The sequence below is a fragment of the Dendrobium catenatum genome, unplaced genomic scaffold (assembly GCF_001605985.2).
Source record: "Dendrobium catenatum unplaced genomic scaffold, ASM160598v2 fragScaff_scaffold_1608, whole genome shotgun sequence".
Taxonomy (NCBI): domain Eukaryota; kingdom Viridiplantae; phylum Streptophyta; class Magnoliopsida; order Asparagales; family Orchidaceae; genus Dendrobium; species Dendrobium catenatum.
The window spans coordinates 4673785-4701054 of NW_021320070.1; the positions used below are offsets into that span (position 1 = coordinate 4673785).

The window sequence follows — 27270 nt, forward strand, 5'->3', positions numbered from 1 at the left end:
TTCAAAAAGCAACTAAAATATATTTATATAAATATAAGCCAACCATCTTCTGTACAGACCAAATTAAAGAGTTGGTTCGAAAATCATCATGGATTTGCTTCCTTCCAGTATCCTAACTAGTAATTACATTTTTTTTTTCCTGCACAAATAGAACAGGTCAATCCTACTCTGTACAAAGCTAAGATGTTCTTTTCTTCTGCTACTACTTAACAATCAGCTTCATCAATATATAGTTATATACCAACCTTGCTGTCACGTTCTCCTGCCATTTACACCACAATCCTTCTCCTGTTCTAATTACAATCTTCACATTTATTTGCACCATCCTCAGATTATCTCCTGAGAGCCTAAGAGAGATGGAAAGATCCTTGTCCTTCAGTTATAGCATATAGTAACCTTTCCCTTGTTATTTCCTGCATTCATCATGAACTAATTGTGAATAATTCGATAAAATGTTTAAAAAGTAGAAGTTTCTGCTAATTGCAGCACGAATTTTGCTCAATTGTAGTTTGATTTGTTATAGACTTGGATCGATTCGAGGATGGCTTACTCGAAGATGGAACTTGACATTGACTTGATCAACATGTATGCATTCACACATTTATGCACATAGACATGGACATACATATATACATAATAAGCGTGCATGAACATGATAGAAAGAATTAAGGATTTAGGGATGGGTATGAGTTCATGTAATTTTATATATTTTTGTTGATGTATATATACATGATGGAAAGAACTTAAAGGAAAATAATTTTAGAACTCAAAATTTGAAAGGATCAATCATGAAGTGAGACTTAGGCTTCGTTTGGGACGGCATTTTTATTGTTTTTTTTTAATAGATTTTTAGTTTAAAAATTAAAATTTTTATACTAGAAGGCTGCTTTAAGAAACAGTAAGAAAACAGTCCCAAACGAATCCTTAGATCACCTCTACTACTTGAGTCAAGTTATCATTACAATGTTACCATTTAAGGAGTACTTAATGCTACAAAATCGAAATGCCTGACACCCTTACGGGCATGGCAAACTGTCATTGGCTCGTGCACTGGATGAGAACCGTGATATGATGCACGGATACGGACATGGCGACACGGACACGACTTGACACCGACACGGGACAACTTTTTTTGAAAATATAGGACACAGATATGTCACCGACATGGCATTACATTTTTTTAGCATCTACGACCGACAATTTTCAAAGCACACGTGGAGCCTTGACGGTCACCTACGTCTTCCATCCCCGCCGGCTACTTTTCCTCCGACGAGGTTCCTTGGCGCCCTTTCTCTAGTGGTAACTTCCGTCATCGCTTGGATCTTCTATCTCCGCCAAAAGTCCACCAATCTTTGAGTGATACGGCCCCAAGGTGAAGTTCTCGTTGTTAAACGTTGGGTTTTGTTATTGTACTTTGCATATGAAATTCGCCTAGAACTTTGAATGATTCGTTTTGGTTAATCTCTCTTGCAACTCTTTGGCCTAAGCAAAGTTAACGTTTCTAAATCTTAACTCTATCTTGCATGATCCCCATAAAATTATAAAAAGCAAACTTTAATAATTCTCTTTTTAATTTTGATCGTAACTTCTAGTAGTTTCACATCACAAATAATCACTTACTACAACATCATGCATTCAAGCTTCAACTACTAACTTCAGAGGTTTGTTTTTGGCCTTCAATATCATTATCATTGAATATCATTGCTTCCAACTCTAATTCATCAAGAAAAAGATTTACAATAGTTCATTGGATATCATATAATCAAAGTTGGTTCTTCTTTGTATATATTTACTTCTCTAATTCGCTATATCTCTCCCATAAAATTTCATCATCCTCTAATCTAAATCACAAAGAATATATCTATTTATTTCTATACTTCACTACTTATCTAGTCCTCTCTCATAATAGTTCATTGGATATCCTATATTTATAATTAAAATAATTTTATCATAAAAAATTAGAACACATGTGTCCCAGTCGTGTCTGAAACGTGTCCCAGCTGTGTCGGTTAAATTTAAACATTATTTTAATTGTACACATGTCTGCCGTGTCCGACACATGTCCCAGCCGTGTCGGGCACGTGTCCATGTCCAACACTACATTCTTTCTTCAAGAGGTGTGTGGGTGATCCATCCAATTCCCAATACCAATGTGTGAACCAATCACACTACGCCGCATATTAGTACTTGTCGATTCATTACCAAGATACTCAACAACAACAACAACAACATCAAGCCTTTATCCCACTACGTGGGGTCTCACCTCCGTTGCCACATTGGTGGAGCTCATGCTCCTTAGAAAGGATTCTGCATGTACTCAAAGAAAATAAAATCATAGTTGCAGGTTTAGAGAAGATCACCTTTGAAGAGTAAGGCGGGAGCTTCAAATAGTTAGCACATGTCATTACACTTGGCAAATCCATGTCAACTTCATAGCTACAAAGCTGTTTAGGAACGTTATGAGAATGCCATGGTTATAAATCCGTATGAAATAAAAGTCTTATAAATTCGAAATAGCATAAAGAATATAAACCTTGCGAACAATTGTCAGCTTAGGGTTCAAGGCTGCCAAACCGCCTGGAGGCAGCCGAGGAGCTCCTGTGACGAACTGCAAAAAAGCTCTTCGTTCATTGCATTCAAATTCTTGAATTGTTTCTAGCAACTGCAAAATGGAAAACATTAAGAATTCAAGTCTATCAACAAAAAAGATACAAATTTTGTAAAGCTTGTATACAGACATTAATGACAGGTGGGCTACTAGCTGTGTAACCATGATCGAACTTAACGTGGTCCAGCAACTCGGAGAACTGTAAGATAGAAAGGGAGCAATTATACCCAGGAATCATTTTATCAGCTTGTATTTTTAGTGAAGAAATAAAACTAAGAAAAAAATGTTTCAGCAATTAATTTATGGTAGAAGGAAAAACTTACAGTCCATGTCTCTTGCTCCCCACAAAGCACTCGCTCAAGCTCGTCCTCGGTAAATATTTGGAGAGATTTCAATGGAAATACCTAGGGCAAGAAGAAATGTAGTCAATGGGAAAAAAACAGAAAAACCAATTCTACATGTCAAGAACTATGAATTAACTAAGTTTTCCTAAATAGAATGAGCTGCGCCAAAACATGGAAGAAACAAACAACAAAACCCTAGTAACAATGAAAAACAGTGTCATGATATGGAAAAATTATTGTCTGTGCGGAGTTTAAACTCCAATGAAAATGAGCCACGTCCGGTACCGAGCCTCGGTACCAGTCGGTACCTAAGTGTAAACCGGACGGTTCTCCCATCCAGTGTGCACAAAATAATTTCTCCATGATATGAAACATTATATTTTGAATTCTGACTGAACCATAAGATGTCTGTATGAGATTCCAGTACAAGAAATCAAGACAATTGGTCTATGTGCTCATATGGTGAGAAGCTAATTAAACCATAGAGGCAAAAACATTATAAAAAATAAAAAATGGTATTCAGCGGATTATAGAATTGGTGCCAGCAGATAACTTGTTCTAATGAGTGAATTCAATTCTTCAATCTCAATCATAGAATTGGTTCCAGCAGATAACTTGTTCTAAGGGAGTTTTCAGCGGAGATATAAAATAGCAATTATTTCTGTCTACAAAATCAAGATCTTGAATCTCTTATTTCTTCTATATTTCTCGTAGGGTCATTTACATGCTTCATAAGATGTTAAGCTGGAAAATTGCTTTAGTAACATTTTTTTTAGATCTTGCAATGTCAATTCTTGTTAGAGTATTAACTTTAAAAAATGTCAGCAGAAAGTCTGTCCACATAAAGAGTTCACTGTTTTCAATCTCAATTAAAGGAGAAATTTTTCTAGAATTACTGTTTTTCATGATTTTATAAATTCTATGGTTCTATTTGCTAATCTTCAAGCAATTCAAAATTGCACAAGTCACCTTTTGAACCAATTCTTGATTATCACCATACTTTCAATGAAAAATGATGCACCATAGCGCAAAGTTTCCCGTGGAACCAGATAGCACAACAAACGGCGCGGCGCGCACCATATTAAATATGGTGCACAATATTAAATATTTGTAAATAAAAGTATATATTAATATGTGTTTAATCCTAGCCGTACCTTGGCATCTTGATCCCACGGCTAGGATGGGAATCCATGGGAGGCCACCTAGATCACGTCGATCTCCATATTTAGTTGGCCGATTTATGAAGGATTATATTAGAGCAATTATACATTATTTTGTAATTATTTGTTTCTTTATTAAGATATCTTGTATAGATATATAAATAGGGACAAGTTAGTGCAATAAAATTAAGTTTTTCCCTCTCCAAAATCTTTGAATTTAACGTGGTATCAGAGCCTTCATTGCCATTGCCGGAATTTTGAGTTTTTTCTACTGCCGCGCCTTCATTGTCGGCCTTCCCTTATTATTATCCTATCTATAACCAACGCAGCCTTCGTTGTTGCCCTACTTGATATAGCCTTCATCGCTATCATTTGCCACCGCAATTTCTGAAGCAAATTCCTCCCAAAGCTTTGACCAAATGGATGATTCTATGATGCACCAAGGAAGAGGAGAACTCCAAAATATGCAACCTTCCTATTGCTTAAATAGGAAAAATTTTTTGAAGTGGTCTCAATTTATGAAGACCTACTTGAAAGGGAAAGGAAAGTTGAATCACCTCCTTAGGGTAGGACCAAAAGAAGGAGATCATAATTTTTTGGGCATGGAATGAAGCAGACTCCATCCATGATTGTCATGGTTGTGGAATTTCATGACTCCAGAAATTGGTGAATACTTTTATGTTCCTATCTATTGCAAATGACATATGGGATACCGCCAGGAAAACCTTCGCAAAGGCTCGGGATGCTGCCCAGATCTTTGAAATTAAGGTCGATGTGGAAAGCACGAAACAAAGAAACAAAACTGTAACGGAATATGCCACTCTCCTTCGAAACTCATGGCAAGAATTTGATCGCTACATATGTATAGAGACCAAGTGTCCAAAAGATGCTAACTCCCTGAAAAAATTTATTGAGGAAGATAGAATGTATGACTTTTTTGTAGGATTAAATGCGGATTTTGATCAGGTTAGAATTCAAATCCTTTGAAAAGAGGAGACACCTTCATTAAACGAGACCATTTCTCTCATTCGTGTTGAGGAAAGCCGACAAGAGGTAATGCTAGATTTAAAGGTAGTTGAAGGTTCAGCAATGGTGCCAACCAAAGAGGCGCCATAGAATGAAAAAAGGTAAGGATTCCTTATAACCTAAAGACAAAGACTCTCTTTGATGCAATTATTGAAAGAAATCAAAACACACAAAAGAGACATATTGGAAGATACATGAAAAGCCCCCAAGTGAGGAGTGGAATCAAAGAAGTGGACAAAAGGGTACATCACAAGCCAACACTACAACAAATCAGCCTAACTCAAAAACGCATTCCAGCCTAAGAGATCTCAATAAAGAAGATATTGATAAACTAAAAAAACTTCTAGTATCTCTTAAAAAATCACTTGCATCTTCTTCTCTTGCACTTTCAGGTATGTTTTCTATATCTATTGGATTAAGTGTCTCTAAAAATCATTTGGAAGGATAATGAATCATTGACTCAGGAGCCACAAATCTAACTAAGTCAACACTAGCCTGAGCTTGAGAAATTGCTTGTTTACACAGCTGATGAACGGTTTCATCATTCATGATGACACCATCTTCCCTCACAATACCATCATCGTGCCTATCATAAGAATATGGATCCAAAGCTACATCAGTATAAATCAAAATGTCAGGATATTTGTCTTTTAGTATATGTATTGCTCTAGACCATTGTCGTTGAATGCTTCATCTAATGTTGGAGACTTCAATGCATTAGGGATCTTTAGAAAAAGAACGAAGCTCTTAACACCAACATATTTGGACTTGTAGGCCTACATTAAGTGGTATATAGTCAACAAGATGTGTTAGATTGGTGTGGGTTTTCTGTGTTGGTTTTGAGGATTCGGGGTTAATCATTTGTTTGTGTAGAACCCTTTGTAGTTGTCTATTTATTGTTTTTCTAACAAGCCAATCGAAATGGTTGAGCCCCTCTGAAGTCAAGAGTTGCATTAAAGTTAGTTGTCGTTGGCATAAAAGTGCAAAACTTGGGCCGGATGTGTTAGCCTTTATTTAAGAATTTGTTTCTTTTTAAATCCAATTTGGCCTTGAACTTAAGTAAATGTGGGTTACCAAGTAGATTATTTCAATTTGTAGGCTACATTTTCCTTTCATGCTTATTTTGTACGAGTTTTTTTATATATTAAATTAGATATATATGATTTTTTTGTTATTTTTTATTCATTTTTTAATTTAATTAAGTGGATGTCATCTGTCGTTCAAAATTTCAACAACCTCCCGCCGTCCCACCTATTGTGCAGGAGGTGTCGGGTAGACACTTGCCTTTCAATCTTCCCGTCCGGATCAAAGATACGATGGCGCGAAGTCTTCATATACTTAATTTCTCCTGGCCGGATCAAAGATACAACGGTGCAGATCTTCTTTAATTCTTCTCTCAGCCAGATCAAAGATATAATGGCAAGTCTTCAACACCTGTTATTTAAAGCAAGAAAGAAAAGAAATTTATAAACTTTTATTTTAATGTCGAAAGAGTGATGTTGACGGTGATGAATCGATTGAGTCGGGCAATAGGAGATTTGGTCGGGAAGTTGGGACGGACTCAGGAGTGCGGGCTGGGTGGTCACGCTGCCTGGGGGGCTTCTATCGTGTGGTACTGAGAGGACAAGAGAGGAAATTCAAGCTGGATATTCAGCCAATTGGGAGTTTCGACCCAAGGAATCAAGCGAAGGAGGATCGGGTCGGATGACAAAGTCGACTGGGATCCTGCATGCATGAGAAGGCGACAGATTGAGAAGATGTGCCGGGATCAAAGTTGGTTATGCGGGCTAAAGACAGGACAGCAGGGTCGGTTGGCTTGAGTCAGTCGTGTGTGTCTTCCTGCATGCGACACATGGAGATCAAGTGGGAGAGGGAGCGTGACACAATGGAATCGAGAGAGGATGGATTGGATGAGGCTTCTCACATGCAGCTGAGGGAAACGAGCAGGAACATGCTTTCGTAAGTCTCGAACAAAAATGAGGGAGTCTTGTGCCTACAGAGCATTTTGGTGGAGTTTTGAGGAAACGAAAGGAGTGTCACTTGTGTCGTGCGCATCGAGATTTGTGACTGATCAAAGAGAATTTTAAACAATATGGGAACATCGATTAAGAACATGCAATACAACTCCATTATCTTCTAGTTCTTCACAAGATGCCTTTTGTTTTGTACTCATTGTCTCTATTTAGGTTTATCCTAATATAAAGAAGCAGTAGCAATGTCCTAATACAATTTTTTTTCAATTTTTTTTAGAAGACCCTTAATTTGAACATATTCACAACTTTAATCAGTGTATCCATTCTATGCAATTATATCATTGGATTCTTTTAACACAATTAGAAAATGTAAGACAATTCCATTATGTCTTCCACTTATTCAAAAAGATGCCCATTTTTTTTAAACGAGGGATGTGTCTCACATTGTTTGTCATTTAGGTCCACCCTGATGTAAACATACAACAAGATTGCTTGAGACAAGTTTTTTCAAAAAAAAAAAAATCTAGTTTTTTATTTATGTATTCTCAAATTTTAACAGTGTATTTATTTAGTTGCAATTCTATCGCTAGATTTTTTAGTTAGTCTAGCAAAGAGATAGGAGAAGTAAGGATTTAATTTAAGTGAAGTGCATTAACAGTGAAAATCAAAAAGTATTTTTATTATAAGAAGATATTTAACAAAAGCAGATGAGATATTTTGATAAGCTTTTCAATAAAGATTATGAGAATACGATTAACTTTAGTGACCTTAGCACCCTAAATGAAAATAGAGATTTTTTTTTTATCGGTGTATTAATAAAACTAACGTTAGAGAGGATTTAAAGAAAATGAAGTGTGGAAAAGCTATTGGACATGATGATATTCCAATAGAGGAGTGAAAATGCTTAGGAGATTAAGGAATTTCTTAATTTACTAAACTTTTTAATATTATTTTACAGAGTCAAAAGATGTTAGATGAGTGGAGAAAAAGTGTGTTGATTCCTATTTTTAAGAAAAAAGGTTATGCACAAGATCGTGTGAATTATAGAAGAATTAAGTTAATGTGTCATACTTTAAAACTATGGGAGAGAGTTATAGAGCATAGGTTACAACATGTTACTTATGTTTCTCAAAATCAATTTGGATTCATGCCGGGTATGGAGAGAATAAGGAGGATCAACATATGATATTTATTGATTTAGAAAAAGCATATGATAAAGTTCCAAGATGAGTGCTATGGAGAGTTCTAGAAAAGAGGTTGATAATGCTTATATTCAAGTCATTAAGGATATGTATGCAGGAGTTATTACTTGTGTTCAAACACAAGGCAGTTCAACTCAGTATTTTCCTATTTTAGTTGTATTACATCAAGGATCAGTCTTAAGCCCTTATATTTTTGCATTAGTCATGGATGTTCTCACTAGACATTTGCAAGAGGTTATACCCTTGAAATTTGCTTTTTGCTAATGATATTCTTCTTGTTGATAAGACTAGAGAGGGGGTTGAAGGTAAACATGAAGCAGAGAGGTCAACCTTAGAGTCTAAAGGTTTTCATTTGAATAGACCTAAAATCGAATACATGTGAGTGGAATTTTAGTAGTAATAAATCTAGTGGGTGGTAGTGACTTTGGGCAATCAAGTCATTAATAGGAGTACACATTTAGATATCTTGAGTCTATTGCTCATAGTGATAATGAAATAGATGGGAATATTATTAGTAGAATTCAAGTTGGATGGTTGAAGTGGAGGAATGCATCATGCTTGTTGTGTGATAGAAAAGTCGCCCTCAAACTTAAGGGAAAATTATATAAGATGGTGGTAAGACCTGCAATGCTTTATGGTGCAAAATGTTGGCCATTAAAAGAGAAGCATAATATAAAGTTAAGTATTGCAGAGATGAGGATGCTCAAGTGGATGAGTGGTTTTACTCTTAGAGATAGGATATGAAACGAATATATACATGAAAATGTTGGAGTAGCTCCAATGGAAGATAAGATTAGAGAGAGTCGCCTTATATGGTTTGGTCACATAAAACGGTGGCTTTCCAATGACCTGATTAGGAGAGTAGATGTGCTAGATTTGACTAATGTTAAGAAAGGTAAAGATAGACCTAAAAAGACTTGGTTAGAAAATATTAGAAATGACCTTTTTTATTAGATTTAAATGAGAATTTGACTTTTAATAGGACACAATGGATAAAAATGATTTATGTAGCCAACCCCACATAATGGGATAAAGGCTTGATGTTGTTGTTGTTGTTGCAGAGATGAGGACTCTCAGGTGGATGAGTGGTTTTACTCTTAGAGACAATGCGAAATGAGCATATACGTGAAAAAGTTGGAGTAGCTCCAGTGTCAGATAAGATTAGAGTCACCTTAGATGGTTTGGTCACAACACGTCAGCTTTCTGCTGACCCAGTTAAGAGAGTAAATGTATTAGATTTGGCCTATGTTAAGAGAAGTAGAGGTAGACTTAAAAGACTTAGTTAGAAAATATTAAAAATGACCTTGTTTATTAAATTTAAATGAGAATTTGACTCTTAACATGATAAAATAGAGAAAAAGGATTCATGTAGCCAACCCCACATGGTGGGATAAAGGCTTGATGATGTTGTTGTTGTTATCGTCTTAGTCGTCTATCGCTAGATTTTTTGATGCAATAATTGATTTCCTTATTTCTCTTTCTTAATTCCTTGGAATTTCAAACGCACTCGCTATTTTTTTTTCAAGAACCTACAAAAACACAATATCCTTCAAATTCATCACTTTGACACTATGCATCAATTAAGATGAAATTCTAACATGGACACTCATAATTCTACAGCATAATTGTAAGGTATCATACCCATCACATTTTTTATTTTACTCACATTTAACAACATAAACTCTTTCAATTGTCATTATCATTCTTAAACAAAATTTCACAAACTTATCAATGGGAACAGGACAGTTTCGTTCCTTTTTTTCCTACTAGTAAAGCATGCACCTAATAGAATCAAAGCCAATACACCATGCTGGACGAATGGAGGTAGACCTTGGTTATAGAAATTGGATGTATGGAGATAGGCCTTTGTTGTAAAAACGAAATCACGAAAGTGAGATTGCAATCTTTTGAAAATTTTGTATTTCACGAAATTATTCAAACTTGGAATTCTCAAGTTAAAGAATTTAATTCTAAAATTATTCTACCAGGGTGGTCGTTCGCACAATTTTTTTTGGCTTCACCTAACTCTGACAAATTGCTTCTAACCTAATGTTCACAGAATTGCTTATGAATTTTCAGCACTTCTTTCCTCATTTTTCTCATTTCTATCATACCTTTCACCCTATTCTCTTCTAGCTAGACATCATATATTCATATATTTTTCTACTAATACCATCATTATTAAAATTCTGTATTTTGTGAAATTAGCAATCCAACCTAAGAATAACAAGATGTTTTCTTCTTCTTTTAAAGTTCCTTTTCTACCGTTAAACTCAACGCAACTGCAAAGGACAGTACTCTTGTTCCAGCAACTAAGTATGCACTCTTCCCAAAACCAGCATATAACATGCAAGTGGCAACAATCCACGAATTTACCCTGGTCATAAAAGCTTGGTGTGTACAAAGATACGACTGGTTTCAAAGGCATATAACATGCAAGTGGCCACAACTATATGTTGAAATAACTTGTTTTTTGAGACATTGAATTTACCGACCATGGAAGAATATGTACATGTACTAAAACTCGAAACAAACAATTGAAAATCTAATAGAACAAAAACAAAGGTAAACAGGATAGTCATTGCCAACATTAGAAATATTAAGTTAGAAAAATCTCATATTTTTGTTTAGTGGGCTACACGATTATTCTATTGCATCTCTGAACATTGTATTCAATCCTCAACTATAAATAGGGCATTCTCTAGTAAGAAGGCACTAAAATATTTTTCTCCTCAATAAAGCGAGGTTAGTCCTAATCCTAGCTCCTCAAACCCCACACTCACTCGCACTCAGCCCTGTTGTAGCTCGTTGTTGCGTGTTTGTGCATCCCCACCCCCTCACACACCTCTTGATCCAATGATAACACAATTTGCACCCTATCCAACACCTGTACCCAATCCCGCTCAAAGATGACCGTCTTCCATGCACTATTCACCCTTTCCTTCGCCTATAGTTGATGTTCGATGATGGCTTCTTTTACTACTCTCCTGGAGATGAATCCTTCATTCACTATTCGTAACTCTTTCAAATTAAACGATATAAAATATCTCCTATGGTAAAGGGTTTTTTATTTCCTTGCAAAATTTTATTACAAAAATGGTCATCTCAACTCTCCCCTCTCACGCAAGTAAACAATACAAAACACATCAAATGAAAAAAGTTTTGACAATAATATCCTCTCCTATTTCAAACCCTTGATTGTCTCCACAATCATATTTCAAGAGACCGCCTAGGCAATGTGGGGTTTTTTTTGCTCCACCTAATTCTAAGAAAGAAATGTATTCAAGGTATATACTTCTTATTCTAACATGTTTTCCCTCTCTAATTTTGCAATAATTGCTTTTAGTCCTGCCTTAGATATTAGATTCTAGTGTTTGTTTCATATATGATAGGTAATCAATAATTATTCCCTTACCTTAACATATCTTCTCTAACTATTGTAATTGTTAATGATGGTCTACCTCTCATTTTATCTTTTCCCAAATTTCATAATCCAACTAAAACTCACAACTGCTATGTATCCATATCACTATGGTTTTCAAGATCTTGGTACAATGAATATGATCGATACAAGTGTTCAAATTGATGTTGTGGCATTGTCTCTTGGGACATCCTCCACCACAAAGCCTTCAGGAGTATCTTGCATTATCTTCGTTTCTATCCAAAGTTGAATGTAATGCCCATGAGCTAGATAAAAATTATTGGGTGTCTTTTCCACAATCCATGTCAAGTCCTAGTAGTGTCGCATTCTACTAGTGAATTCATTCTAATATTTACGATCTAGTACTTGGATAGAGTTTTAGTTTTTTGTTATCTTTATTAATAACCATTCTTGAGTAACATTTGTTTATTTTCTTAAAGTGCAGGTCCTTCACACATTTTATCAAGAAAAAAAACTTTCAACAATAATTAAAGTTTTTCTTATTAAAAATGTTCAAGAAATATGTACAATCTCAATTTAGCTCATTTTGCAATAACAATGAAAACATTCATCAAACTTCATACTATGACATGTCTCAACAAAATGGAGTGTTGTTGAATACAAGCTTCATCATGTATTCCACCAAACCTTGATGATCCATATGAATGATTCTCATCAATTATAGGAAAATATTTAATTTCATGCTACTTTATTAATCTTATACCACCTATTGTTCTTCATGATGTCACCCCCTTCTCAATCCTCCATTAAGAGCAGTCCCCTTCTCTTATTGCAACTAAAATTTGTTATTCTATCTACTTATTAGGTTATTGATGGTATGTCATGACTAGCATAAGCCCGCATGTCAACATTTATAAGTACTCTCCCTACTTACCTCTATCTTCTTCCTCTAAGTCATCTTCTCCCCGTGCTCCTCTTCCTCCAACATCCAAATGCATCAATACCTTTGTCTAAATATCCATAGAATTACACAAGATATCTCCGTCTATCTTTCACAACAATAACCCCATCAACATTATCCAATCTACCTAATCTTTGCCTCTCGGAGAGTTATTCAGTCTACATGTACCCATTGCTCTTAAGAAAGATTAATTGTAGTGCATTGATCATCTTAGTCATTATTATATATCTTTTGCTCGTCCCTCTAGATTGTCATTTTGCCTAATGTTTATCAGCAGTTTCTATTTGCAGGACATATCAATATTAACTATAGGATCTCAAATGGAAACAATACTTAAATGAATGCCTTCTTAAATTGAAATATATTTACATTTGGTTTGGTTACCCCCTCCTTTTAGCATTAAACTAATTTTATATCAATGGGTTTACACCATTAAATTTCATCATGACGAAACTATAAATAGATATAAAGCTAGCACTGTTGCCAAAAAATTTTACTCAAATCTGTGAGATCAGCTCCCCAATTATCAGGCTGAACTATATCAATATTCTTTTGTTGTCTCCATCCATCAATATTGGCGAAGGTTGTATATGGATGTGGACAATACCTAACCTCTAAGGAAATCTCGTTGAAATCAATATATGGAGTAAAAATTAGGGTATGTTTTTAGGGAAACCCAAAGTACATATGCTCAACAAGGTTATACATAGGCTAAATCAAATCCCCTGGGCATGATTCAATAAATTTTGCATAATTCTTGTTGGGGCATGGGCATTCCAGAAGTTTTCTATGAATAAAATTTGCCTCTAGCAAAGATGTTTTCATGCATTAAAAAAATATGGCACTGACCTTCTTGAAAAAATTAGACTTTTAGGTTGCGGTCCCGCTGACAATCCCATTAACACTCAAGGATGATGCCAATGAAAAAGAAATTTTCAAGGATGCCTCTTATCATAGGAGATTAGTTGGTCAATTTATATATCTTATGATCCCCAAATAAGATATCTACTTTATTGTCGAGGTTTGGAGTCAACACATGAAAACTCAAGTACATCAAGGAGTCACCTGGGAAATGCCTACTATACACTAAGAATGGGCGCCTTAATGTGATAGCTTGTATGAGGTTGACTATGTTAGATAAATTGATGATAGAAATTTCACAAATCGGTACTAAACATTTGGTAAAGATAACTTGGTCACATGAAAGAATAAAAAACAAACTATGATATCTAGATCAAGCGTTGAGGCAAAATGCGAAGTTATGTCACACTCTATATGTAAAATGATGTTAATTTAAGACTCTAAGAGAATTTGATTTCCAATTGCAAAATATATAGTTTTAAACAGTAAGAAACATATTAACTTCAATATTATTAGTAATCATGTATTCCATGAAAGAATAAAACAAATTGAGATTAACACTTCATTCAAGATAATGTGCTATCAAAAGAATGTCATTACTCATGTTTCCAGCTCAGAATAGTTGACAGACGTAATTATCAAGGCTTTGGATCCACTTCAATTTTTCAAACTATATAGCAGGCTAGAGCTCATTGATATATATGCTCAAACTTTAAGGGAATGCTAGTGTTAGAATATTACCTTAGGAAAGTCTTCAATTTTTCAAACTACGTAGCAGGCTAGAGCTCATTGATATATATGCTCAAACTTTAAGGGAATGCTAGTGTTAGAATATTACCTTAGGAAAGTCTAGCGTTTTTTGACTAATGAACTATTGATTATTTTGTTGTACCACTTGGCATTGCCCTATTATAAATAGGGGTTTATGGTAAAAAGGACCCAAAATATTCTTCTCCTTTAATAGCCTAAAAAGCAATTTTCTAACTAAAGCACATATAAATAATGCAACAATACAACAATAATATCCGACAATTATATCATTATCATACAGATTAAATAAAAAAATAATTAAAATTCATTACTAGGATAACTTTTATATTAAGATGATGCAAAAGTGGGTAAAAAAAATACTAATTTGATATTTCAACAAACTAATATTTGCTCGATGTGAACAAAGTGCATTATTTCTCTCGAGAGCACCGCATAACATGTAGACACTCATGGAACCTACCTCATTAAAGCCTGATCTGAAAGCCTGCACTTGTCTAGAAATACCATCTTTTATAGTTGCATCAACCACCAGTGAAACATACTCTTCCAAGTTATGAATATTTAACTGAAAAAAAGATATTAATGTAAGAAGGAAAAAGTTTATAAAAAATAGGTATTATACAGATTAACTGTCACCATTTCAGAGTTCGTTGCAGAAGAAAGAACATAATCTGAATATCCAGGAAGTGTAAAATCAAGACACAAATCCTCAATTGCTGTACTCCGGAAACATAAATCAGATGCATATTCAAAATTTTCAGTAGAAGCTGATTCCAAAAATCGTTTCCTATATGAAAGAGCTTGGAATTCCAACAAGGTCCTTCCAAGCTCAGGATCAAATGACTGGATATCATAGATTCCGAGTTCCTGAACAATTCAAATGAAAGTACATTTAAGCATAAAAATTATCCTGTTACACAAACACAGAAAATAACAACACCAGGCTTGAATAACAATAAAAGCAAGCTAAAATATCATTTTGCATATGTTTGGGTAGGAAAACCTGGTCAAGTATAACTTTATAAAATGCGCTACAGAATGGAATATCCAGAATCCTCCCATCTCGAATAGCCTTTGCAACTAGCTGGCCAAGAAGGGTAAACTTCTTTATGACATCAGAAAACTGTCTGTCATCTGAGGCACAAGCTGCAGCAGCCCAAGGGCAAGGAAAGAGTCCAAAGGGAGCAACAACAAATGCTGATTCATCAGAACATTGGCTTGTTTGTGAAACGTTAAAAGAACTCTTATCCCCTCTCCACATGCCCATGCCAGCTTTCTGAAATTCATGACTGACCAACGTAAAGAACTCCATAGTAGGACCTAAGCCAGTGCCAACTTCTTCTTCATACTCCACTTCAATAACAGCCCTACTTTGAGCATGAGAAGCCATCATTTTTGCAGCAGATCCCAATATGTCACTTCGTGTAACTTTAATTTTTTTTCGGTAAGACCAAACAGAAGCTGAGCGTCGATCAATGACAGAACTTGAGCCAGAAATATTTGCTGGTTGTATTTGATTCAGCTGACCTTTACAGCCAAATGTTGTAAAGCGAAAGTACTTCCATCTAGCCTCAAAAGAAAAAAGGAAAGGGCATGCCATCATTAATTGGCCACACCATGCTGGCATGCAACCTGTAGCTAATGTTAGAGGGTCTTGCAGTTGCTGTTCAAGTTTATCAGTCAATTTACAGCTAATAAATTCAGCCTGTGGAATTGAAGGGACAACAACCTTAAGATCATCAAGATTTTCTATTCTCCCTTCAGCAAGTGATGTGCACCTTTCATAGGACAACAAATAAGATGAAAAACGATTCAAGCCTTCCAAGATTTTCATCATGAACAATAATTCATAAGACGGATTTGACTTGTCCAGCTTACAAGGTAGCTCAGCAAGAAATATGCTGGAAATGAATGAAAGCTTGTGCCATGGGTATCCAGCTTTTTCCTGGAAAATAAGTGATGGAGAATCGCAACAAGCTTCCTGCCTATGGGTTGTATTTTGTGAAGCTTTTCTATATGAAACTTTGTAAACTTCATTCCAGAATTTTGGACCAACAACCAAATCTGGTTCTGCATTTATTTGGAATTGCAGAATTGCTTGATAGAGAGTCAAGGACCGATCTACTTCTCTCCCTTCCATAGAAAATATCAATTTAGGGGTTGCATCCTTGTTACTTGGGAATGAACTTTCACTGCCTTTGGCATGCCCCTCACTAGAAGAATGAGGATCAGAGCTGCTCTCTGTAGGTAAAGCCACTTAATATGCAAATCAAGATAGGCTAGACTCGTTAAAGTAAAAAATCCTAAGCAGATCTGGTGCAAAATAAAGAACAATTCAGTCAAAACAGAGGCATATTACCTGTCATCATTTCCCTAAGCTTCATGCTGGTGTCCTCCAGTGAAGCTTGTTGCTCTTGGTTAATAAGAACCTAAAATATGAATATTATAATATTATCAGGTTGACAGGGAAAGCATTTTTAGAATAGTTTAGCCTGACTAACAGCATAAACATGAAATGTTTAGTTAAAATGAAAGAAGATCCTGGCTGTAGATATAAAGCTAAAGACATTTAAGCTTTCCAAGAGTCTCACAAGTCATGCCCGTTAAAGGACAATTTTGAAATAATATTTCAATTACCCAATTAAGAATTATCCTTAATAAAAGTTACAGCAAGGACACAGTAATTGCAAACGGTGGAAACTTAAATTTCTCCAGAATTCCAATTTTATAAAAATAATTTAAAGAATATAAGCTTTTTTTTCTTTTTTCTTTTTTTCTTTTTGAAAACTTTAAAACACCTGTGCAAAGTGATGGTATGTGTTGCATATTGGGGCATGGTTCCTGGGGAACATTTACCTCTGGGCATCTAACACTTGATACGGCAATAGAAGTTGTGGTTACATCCTTTCCTTTCTGTTCTTGTAGCTGTCCACTCATGCTTGCACCAACTTTGGGCCACAGAAAGCCTTCAATAGCAACAAATGATGAAGAAACCTCAATAGACACAACATCACTGTAATCAGATAAGTTCAACTCCCCATCTTCTCTCACAAATCGTACCCTTAAACAAGGATGCAGCGTGGAATGCCTACTTGGGATATCAGAATAACTACTTCTAGATTTAAAAAACTGGCTCACAATCACTGGAAAATTATCAAAAGATGTCAATGCATCCAGCAACTTTCGTACTAATAAGGTCAAAAGCATATCCTCCCAATTTTGGCAATCTTTAGACAAAGATATGCCAGTAAATATTTGAAGCCTCTTCAGTATGGCAAGCCAGTGACTTGTTGACATGCAATCAGAATAAGATTTGTTGAGATATCGACCATTAGACAAGTAATGCACTAAGGATCTTATGATCCCGCTCTCAACAAACTCAAAACTGGAGATAGCCTCACCCAAATTAATCTCGGCCATAACTTGCCCTAACAATTGAGACAATTCTTCAGTTTTAGCACATCCATCATTGAAAGAAGATTGATCTACAGTTTCATTGAGTGTTGCGCACATGATCTTAAGCTTTTTCAAAACCTCACTTACGCCTATTTCACAGTTCACAGATTCACCTGTGAAATAGGTAGCTTTAATGTGCTTTGCTAAAGAGAAAACAGCATCTTTCCCAAGTCTGCAAGCCTTTCTCTCTGATGTAGATGTATTTGGCGGATCAAACACATAGCACAAGCACCTCGGAACATCTCTCAGAGCTATTTGATTATCTTGCTGATCCAATCGTAGGCCCACAGACTCTAATCGGTTTTCATGCTCCAAAAGTACTTCAATAGCATAAACAACACCCTCCTTAATAAAAGAGCTTGAACACACACATGAAAACTTTTGCATGAGAAGCTCAACAATCTTTAGAGCAGAAACCAACACATGGCGATCCTTCCGTGCCATCAAACCAGCTAAGAAGCTGCCACATCAAAAAAAAATATAGAAGATTTAAATGAGAATATAAATTCTTTATTTTCTGCTGAGCACTAAAATCTCTTGTACAATGGCATGCTTTGTTTCTTAAAAAGGCATTCTAGCAAGAACATTCTAGGCACAGGGACTAGAATATGCACTAAGCAGCTTTTAAAACCTTGTTAAGAATTAGAAGCAATAAGGAGAATGACTTGCTGAGGTAGGCACTAGTTTAATTTCTCAAAAAGTTGTTGAACACCTAATGCTGCTTGCCAAATGCCATTGCCTCCAAGGATCTCTGTAAAATGGTTTGACATAGTTGAGAATACTGGAGGATTCAATGTCAGGACCTCGCTAATTTATCTCAATGGTTTTAATTTAGTGCACCAACATAAAAAGAAAAATGCTGACTCCAAATAGTTGGGATAAGGCTAATGATAATGATGACTAAAACAGAATATAAGAGCATTTGGAAGATTTACAAACATCCCTCTTGTAAACCATATTTCACTTTACATATTATTTTGGCATCTTAATTTCTCAAAGTCCCCAAAACTGCCTACCAAATGCCCAGGCCACCAAGGGATGGTTTGGCACATTACAGAAGAAGACGGGAGTAAGTGTTGGGACGACCACTAATTGAATTGAAGGGATTTTCACATGGTGCTCCAATTAAATTGAAACAAACGTAAAGAAGCATTATATCACTACATATAATAACTCAAGAACATCATTTGAAGATTAACAACCATCCTTCTTGTTGTTCATATTCACTTTCATCTGCAGTGGCTAAAGACTAGTAGAACCATCCACAAGTGATTGCTTTATTAATGCAATCAAGATCAAGCAATCTTTTTGTTAGATTAATACGAGTTAATCAAGTATTTTTTACATGCAGACATCCATACACAAACAAAAACACAGGCAACCATAACCACTGACAAAAATACACAGGCTCACATGCGCATACATCAAGGAAGAGAGAAACACAGAGATGCATAAATGAATAAATAGACACATACATACACATATCCATGCATGTGAGCATGCCCATAAATACATACATATACCAATATATATGGACATAATACACACCAGCATACATGTAAGTATGTATAAACACACATACAAGATGGAGCTTATTGTATCAAATTCATTTTTCCATTGATTTGATATTTATGATCTGAAAAAAAAAATCTCAAAATGTAACTAAACGCTAGTTATCTTCAAAATATATCATTAAATATAGATAAATACCAAAACATTCAAGATTTCACTATCATTTGGTTGTCAACCATGGTGTTCAATGTTTTCTTCAGTGGAGGTCCGGATAGCATGATAGAGAAGTTTTATTTGTATACCACAGCTGCCAAAATAGTGAAGAAAAAAAAAACAATTATTTTTAACTTCCAACTTTTTATTTCGCGTAAGATCCATGTTTTCCCATTATTTAAAATTTCTTGAAAAATAGGTCGTTCTTACACCATTATTTGCACAGAATTCCTTTATTTTTTTTCAAAAGATGCCTAGTCAAACCATGATAAATGTAAGAAGATCATTTCATGGTATTCAAATGTTATAAATCAAAATTATGATCGTATTTTGGTTATGATCAACGAAAATTTGGTAGATTACCATCCTTTCAAAAGGATAACATTCATCTCCTCAAACTTCATACCCCCCATCAGATTCAATTTAAGCTGGGCATTGCACAAATTAAGTTCTCTTCATAGGCATCCAGTACAGAAGAACGTGTCAGACAAGTAGCATCCCAATTGTCAAATAGCCCTTATTTATCCACTACTCAATTATTTTTAAAGCAAATGCCTAGTCCCAATTGTTCAGTCACTAAATTGAACAATTAATAAATAATGCAGCTCAAGCAACCTGTGCATCATTGGAAATAATAAATGAGAAATAATTACATGCACAACAAGCTAAGTGTTTATCATTAATGTTCAATGACAGACTATGTCAGTAAGAAGGATATTTAAATAAAAAAGCAAGTCTCCCTTCAGAAAATGATTTTGAAGGTTTGAGTAAAATGGTGCCAGTAGGGCCTGGACCAAACGGGCCTCAATTCAGTTTCATAAGCCTTTTGGGTTTAATGGATACATACTCTAACTGATATACTTGGTGTCAGAAGCATCTGCTCTTTCTTTCACCCTCCCCTTGCTGACCTAGACATGCTCATGAGCGTAAAACCCCAAAGACTAAACCCCCTGAGTATGTTTCAACTGACTCAGGTACCAATACCTATGTTGAATGACAATTTCATGCCAAAGCACATCTCCATGTTAACAGAAACTGGGTAAAGCAAGCACTACCAGCACACTAGTCCTACTAAACACTAAGAACATAAAATGATTTAATTCATTAAATATCTTACCTTGAAATGTTTGAGTTCTTTACAAGGTCTTGAAGCATATCAACTGTGCTGAAATAAATGATATTGATCATCACAGAAAGGCAACCATAACACACACATAAATTGGCACCAGACTTAACGACCTGCAAAAACTTGATTTAGATTCAGCCCAAGGAAATGAAGGAAACACCATAAATAGCTTCCACCCATGCACCTCAATTAAGACAGGAAGAATATCAGCTGAGAACTGATGCAAGAACATAGGTTTTTCCTCAAGAATCATTTCCTTGGCCATAACTAGCTGAATATTCTCATCATCCCGTGCTGCAGATGGCATCATATGATTTAGCAACTTTAAGACTTCATGAACCTGTAGCGCAAAAAATTACCACACAAGTTTAGCAAAATTTCATGCCATTAAGGAGGAGTCAACTAAACAAGTGAAAATGCTTCAATTCACAGAACATCATTTGTCATGGTCCATAATGAGAAACAGAAATAGAATTAGAGTATTAGAAAATGCAATGGAAACAGCAAAATACGCTCAGGCAATGAAGTGGCACCCTGATTGAAATCGCCAGACAGCAGTTGAACCCAAATTTAAACTGGACACAGTTCAACAGTCCGTCCAAATTCAAAAAGAACTACATAGATTGATGCACTTTCAAAATCCAGATTTTAATAATCCAACAATAAAAGCTGAAAATAAACAAGAGTTGCAACATATCGACGTGGACACAATATCTCAAGGTCTGTCCATGATGCCATCATATTAATGAGGCCTGTATGAACCATTGGAAATTGGGTACTGCATTCTGCATTTTGTATTGTTTGAGTTAAACAAGTTTAATTCTCGAGTTCACATTATAAATCACAAACGCGGGTAATACGACAGCAGAGATGCATTAATTAAAATAAATTTTCCATACCACTTTACAAAATAAAAAATAAAAATTAAAAAAAAAAATCTCCAGTCTGAAGAACGCATCTATTATTTAAAAACGTGCAGACATGTCTTTCTAAAAACAATAAATATGGCTCTTAAATAGAAGGGTTTGGAAAACAAGCTCCTTTTCTGATCCCATAAAGATTTCCTTCATATAGTGAATCAATTAAAGGCTTCGGCCAACTTTAAACCAAACCCCCCTCGACCCAACCCAACATGCATGCTTAAAATCTGCAACCAATTTATTAGTGCTCTTGATCCCGGAAGACAAAATAGATAATAACCATCTTGCTCTAGCAATTGGAATCAAGCTCCCACTTATATGTTTTCCAGGACATTCACAGCATATTTCATTCACTAAATTTTTATAGCGTGCCTTCAAAATAACCAATATGCTGCTGTTGTTCTTTTTATACAATTTCCACCTATCTAATTGAGATGCAGAAATTAACATGGGAATTACTTTCATCTTTGATACATAAATGTCAACAAAAAAAATTGAAAAACTGGATTAGGGCAACAAGATTACAACATGCATTATTTTAGATATATTAAGGAACCAGAATTTCAGCAACAATCTCTACCAACGGCCTTCAAACTCCACATCCAATCTGACCTAAATCATCCATATTCCTTTATATTCCACAAACCATTACAACCATACTAGTCAATTCAAGTACTCAACATCTTCTACTTGAGGAGGATTCCCCTCAATCTTGCCTTCCTTCCCAGCAAGAATTGCATGCAAATTTATTTGGTCACCAAAATTAGGAAAAAGTTTGACCTTTATGAATCAGTCTTCTACATTCATTGGGCCCTATTTAACAAAAGTTCTGATTTACCTAAATCTTTTGAGTGACTTCAGCCAATGTTTGCTTCCTATCCACATTGTTGACAAAATCAAACACTGATTTAAAAGAACTGCCAAGATTATCATGGTTGTCGAGCATTACTACTTAAATAATTTATATATCCAACTTATGAATAAAGTGTTGCGAATCTGTTTCATGGATTATGATTTTGATGATAGCAAATACTCTTGTTTCTCTACGACTGCCTTGCCTACTAGCACTTCAGATCCACAAGATCAGACGGCAATTAGAACCAGCTCAAGATTGGGTAGACTAGGTCTGAGTCACTTTGTACACTTCCCTTTTCTTGAGTCATTGTAAAAGGTGTGGCTCCTAATGCTAAGTAACCTTGCACACACACACCTTGGGAGAATTTCTGACTATTTCTTAGAGTTTACTGTTTTTGGTAAAATCGCCCGGGACGATATTTCTATCGGCCTGGACGATCGGTTCAAAAACAGAAACCCTAATCAGGGCATCATGGTTAAGGAAGCCGTCATTAAGCCGATCGGCCTGGACGATATTGTATCGGCCGGGACGATAGGCTCAAATCAGAAAGAATCAGCCGTTAGATCTATTTAGGCATTAGTTATTTTTGGACATCGTCCAGGACATCGGCCTGGACGATGCAGCACAATTATGCCTAAATTGATCAGGTGATCAAGGAAAGCAATTAAGGCTGATTGCACGATCACATCGGCCGGGCCAATCGCAGGATCGGCCGGGACGATGTCGTGGACGATTGACATCGGCCAGCTTCTATTCAGGGCGATGTTCAGGATGATTTTTCTCGGATTTGAACTAATCGTCCAGGACGATATCCTATCGGCCTAGACGATATGACCAAAAATTGTCTAATCATCCCAAATCGACCGGGTTGATTAAGCGAAATTTACACTAATCGGCCAGGACTATATGGTTAAGTTTGAAATTTGGTTATTGAGTATTGAGATGTTTTTCATCATGAACTTAGACATAAGCCTTAAAACTAAACCATTAAATTGATTAAAAAAAAAATATATTCAAACAAAGCATTTAAGAATATTCCTACTCAGGATAAACAAATAAATATATATAAAAAATCTAAAATAAATAAGTAAACAATTAAATTACTCAATAGGCACTTAGTAATAAACAACAAGCTTATGTAAACTAGTAAACATAATCATGTCTATAATAATAAAAAATAAAACATATCCTCATTCTCAAATTTCTCATGATTTAAATTCTTGTTACACCTTTATTTTTTGTTTATAACACAAATTGCATCTCAAATAATGACGGCTTCTCACTCCTAAAATTTGCATATAACATTATGCTTTCATATTGGATCCATTCTATTATTCCTCATATTTCTCATTAAAATCATTTCAGTAGTTCTCACCATTTTGAAATATGCCCAAATTGAAAACTCATCCAAAACAACGAATAAAAAATGGAGAAGATCAAGATAAACAAAATAAATTAACAAAAAAAAGAAGGGAAGAAAAGAAAATGAGGAGATGGGCTACTAATTAGCGTTAGTGGTAGCCCAACAAAGAAGAAAGCAAATGAGTGAAGAAAAGGCAAAATCAGTAACATAGTAGTGGAAATGACACAGACAAAGGCACAGCGGTGTTGGTGGCTCCTTGCATGGGTGGGATTCTCCCGCCCAATGTGTGTCCCCCCTAGTAGTGTAGTGCATGTGCATGAGTTGATGATCAAAGTTCTATGTTTTTTTTTTAATGATATAGTTTTATGCATAAATTATAATAGTAGGCAACTGGGCTTTGGGCTCATAAATTGAAGAAGTTCAACACCTCATAATCGAGAAAATTGATGCTCACACCTCACAATAAATGTCTTGGTGCCCACCTCACACAACAAAGGCGTGCGCCTTAATGACTCCACATGAGGCATAAGTATCTAGACTAATCATGTGTGCCTCATATTAGTTAATGTTAAACAATGTTTACTGGTATTGAATTTTTTGAAAAACTGCTAAATTATACCACTTACAGCTTCCATGAACTTTAATTCATGTTCTATGAATCGATATAAGTTAAAACCAATAAAGTTTGTTTTGGATCCAATGTGTTACTGGCCTCCAATGACTTTTATGTTAAAATTTATACTATTGTAATTTTTCAACAAAACTATTCATCAGGATATTATTTATCTGTAGAAATCTCCATCGATAAAACAATGTTAATAAGAAATTTAAAATGATAGTATTTCTCCAAGTGAATTTTCTATTAGTACACCCAAAGGCGACACAAAATAATTGTCATTATGCTAAAAACAATAAAGCTTATAATCATGACAATATTGATGAAAATATCATTATAGATAATGACAATTTAATCATGATACTTAAATCTTGCTCATCAGAAATCACAAATCTTTAATCAAATTCAAATCATTTTTCCTAAACCTTAAATATCTTATTTAATATTCATGACTTGTATGTGTCAATTCTTGTTATTACAAGTCAATAATAACTAGAAGTCTAGAATGATGTGTTTTCAATACTAATTTAGGGTTTAGGTAATAAAGCTTTGTTTGATAATCTTTTCTTTAAGTTGTTTCTAAAACTAGCCAAGCCACAACATTAACTTGCATGGAAAACACAAACCGAGAATACTTATCCCACAAGGAAGTGCAACTTCACCATAGCATCAAGATCAAGGAGAATGTACTTACTGAGCTACTCAATCATTTCTGAGTCAAAAGACTTACATTATCGTAAAGCAAAATAAACACAAAATTATCAAATCAAACATAAGAAACTGCATCTGGTGGTATTCTATTGTATGACCTATTTCTTATGTGTTGGTTTTGTGGGTATAATATTACTTATAGTGCATATTTCTATTTTTTTTAGAACTTGATTGATAGCACATTTATTTGTGGCTCCTATCATACAATAGGAGCGCATAAATGACTTATATGTAGTTAAATGCCCTTTTAAGATCATAGTCACTATGATTAATAGTATAAAAAGTTGTAATAAAGAAGAGCTAAGAAAACTAACTGATCTTAGGGGAAAAGGCAAAACAAATGACATAACAAATAGGAAAGAAAATTGAACAATCCATAATAAAGAACATTCAAATTAAATAACAAGGGTTGCAAGAAGAAGAAAGGAAGTGAGGAAGCATGCCAAGAATGAAAGATTGGACAAAATATAAAAGCTAATTAGGATAAAAGGTTCAAAAATATGAAATGCTTTAAGCTAAGAAAAATGCACGCTTGGTTTTTATCAAAATTTTGAAATCCACTGGTTTAAAGAAGAAAGCTTTCCAATCTAAATGGTCGTTCAATCTCAATAAGACAGTGTGAGATTCAGATAAAAATTTGGTTATGATTTTGCTAAGAAAACTCACTATGGATATATATGTCAAAGAAGTTAAAAACTAATCTTATCATATACCACAGGAATTGCAAAACTAAAAAAATATTGCTTAAGCATGATGGCTTCACACACAAATTGTGACTCTAATAAGAACTGGTAAAAACAACGTGTGAAAAAATAAAGATGGGTCAAATTAATTTCCTCAACAAATGCATCTCCAATCAAGGTATATGTTTGATGGAATTTTGTCGGCTAGCTCAACGAAGCAATTTTTAAGATAGAATTTTGGAGAGAATTCATCTTTCAAAGAAATCAATGAAATTACAATCAATCTAATATACAAAGGTTTCATAATCTACATAATAGTGAGATTATTAAGGAGTTTAAGATGACTGAACAGTCTAGATTTTGCATTGACGGAACTTCGAGCTAAGTTTAATTGTTGGATAGAATATCTATGAAGTTTGATTTATCTAATTAAAGCAACAAAAAACATTTGTTTGCTTGTGGCTGATAAATTTCTCATAACTTTATTTATGCATTAGACATAAAAGTTCAAATTGAAATCTGGCATAATATACTAGCGGTTCAAAAATAACAGTGAGCACTTACAAAAAGGAACAGATTCATCATTGCAAACCTCAAATTATCCCATTCAAGTATCCCATATTCAAAGCATCTGTTTCGAATGCAAAAATGCTCTAAAAATAATTGACAGCCTTCTAAGATTCACTCTCTTATTAGATTTATGAATTAAAAAAAAAAAACTTTTTAAATATGGGTAGCAAGTAACAAACCTGATTGCTATAAACACCATCAGGATAAGAGTAACTAGTTCCATGAGAAATTCCCGAAGCTATCAATATTCTCTTCAAACTGCTACTTACGCCTAGTTCAAAAAGAGTTCTAACAGCCACAAGAGAAGCATTGGCCAAATTTGCTAGAAGGCCGATCAAACCCTACATGTTTTCAAAGTGAAAATAGCTAAGGCAATGGTGCAATAGTAAAGACACAAAAGCCTAATAATAACTTTAAAAAGTCAATAAAGTCCAAAGGAACAGAAAATTTGACAAAATCAACAATGGAAAATGCTATAAAAGGCTTATTTGGTTGGTTGAAGTTAGAAGCATGTTTAAAAAAAAGGATAAAGTTTATTAAATACATCATGTGATTAGATGTAGTTAGATATTAATATTGATTTCAAACTTCACATATCTTCTCCAAACTCCCCCAAAAGTGATGACTTCATTTTCCACAATCAAAATGATTGAAAATGAAATCATCATTTTCTAAAACATGCTTTCTATTTACACGAAACCAAATGAGGCATTACGGGAAAAAAACAATCATACCACAAATGCAGACTGACTAAGTGTTGTCCGACCATCAACAGTTATCAAATGCAAAGATTTGCTGATCACTCCGTGCTTGCAAAGCACATCAAGTATCTCAGTAGAACTACTGAAACAGGATGTTATCCTCATCAAGCAGGTAACAGCTGTTTCTACAAGCTACAGCCAAAGAACAGGAAATAGACGATTGCTTAGTGCTTTGCAACAACAGATAAAAACAAG

General features: G+C 34.9%; 1 protein-coding gene across 3 annotated transcripts in view; it reads right to left on the minus strand.

Moving 5' to 3' along the window:
• The window catches only part of LOC110105561 (E3 ubiquitin-protein ligase UPL4), a 28689-nt gene continuing 1419 nt past the window's right edge, over positions 1–27270 (minus strand). For 2 of the 3 annotated variants that reach the window (XM_020835124.1, XM_020835123.1), the window contains 14 exons: positions 27049–27207; positions 26494–26655; positions 20780–20935; positions 20587–20708; positions 17145–18204; positions 16648–16717; positions 15292–16529; positions 14925–15155; positions 14749–14853; positions 2932–3012; positions 2739–2807; positions 2534–2662; positions 2361–2444; positions 1–413 (listed from right to left, as the gene is read on the minus strand). In XM_020835124.1, the coding sequence (XP_020690783.1) occupies positions 348–413; positions 2361–2444; positions 2534–2662; positions 2739–2807; positions 2932–3012; positions 14749–14853; positions 14925–15155; positions 15292–16529; positions 16648–16717; positions 17145–18204; positions 20587–20708; positions 20780–20935; positions 26494–26655; positions 27049–27207 (3732 nt within the window). In that variant the 3' untranslated portion in view covers positions 1–347. The remainder of the gene's footprint in view (positions 414–2360; positions 2445–2533; positions 2663–2738; positions 2808–2931; positions 3013–14748; positions 14854–14924; positions 15156–15291; positions 16530–16647; positions 16718–17144; positions 18205–20586; positions 20709–20779; positions 20936–26493; positions 26656–27048; positions 27208–27270) is intronic. The other variant, XR_003703090.1, reaches the window with a different exon arrangement.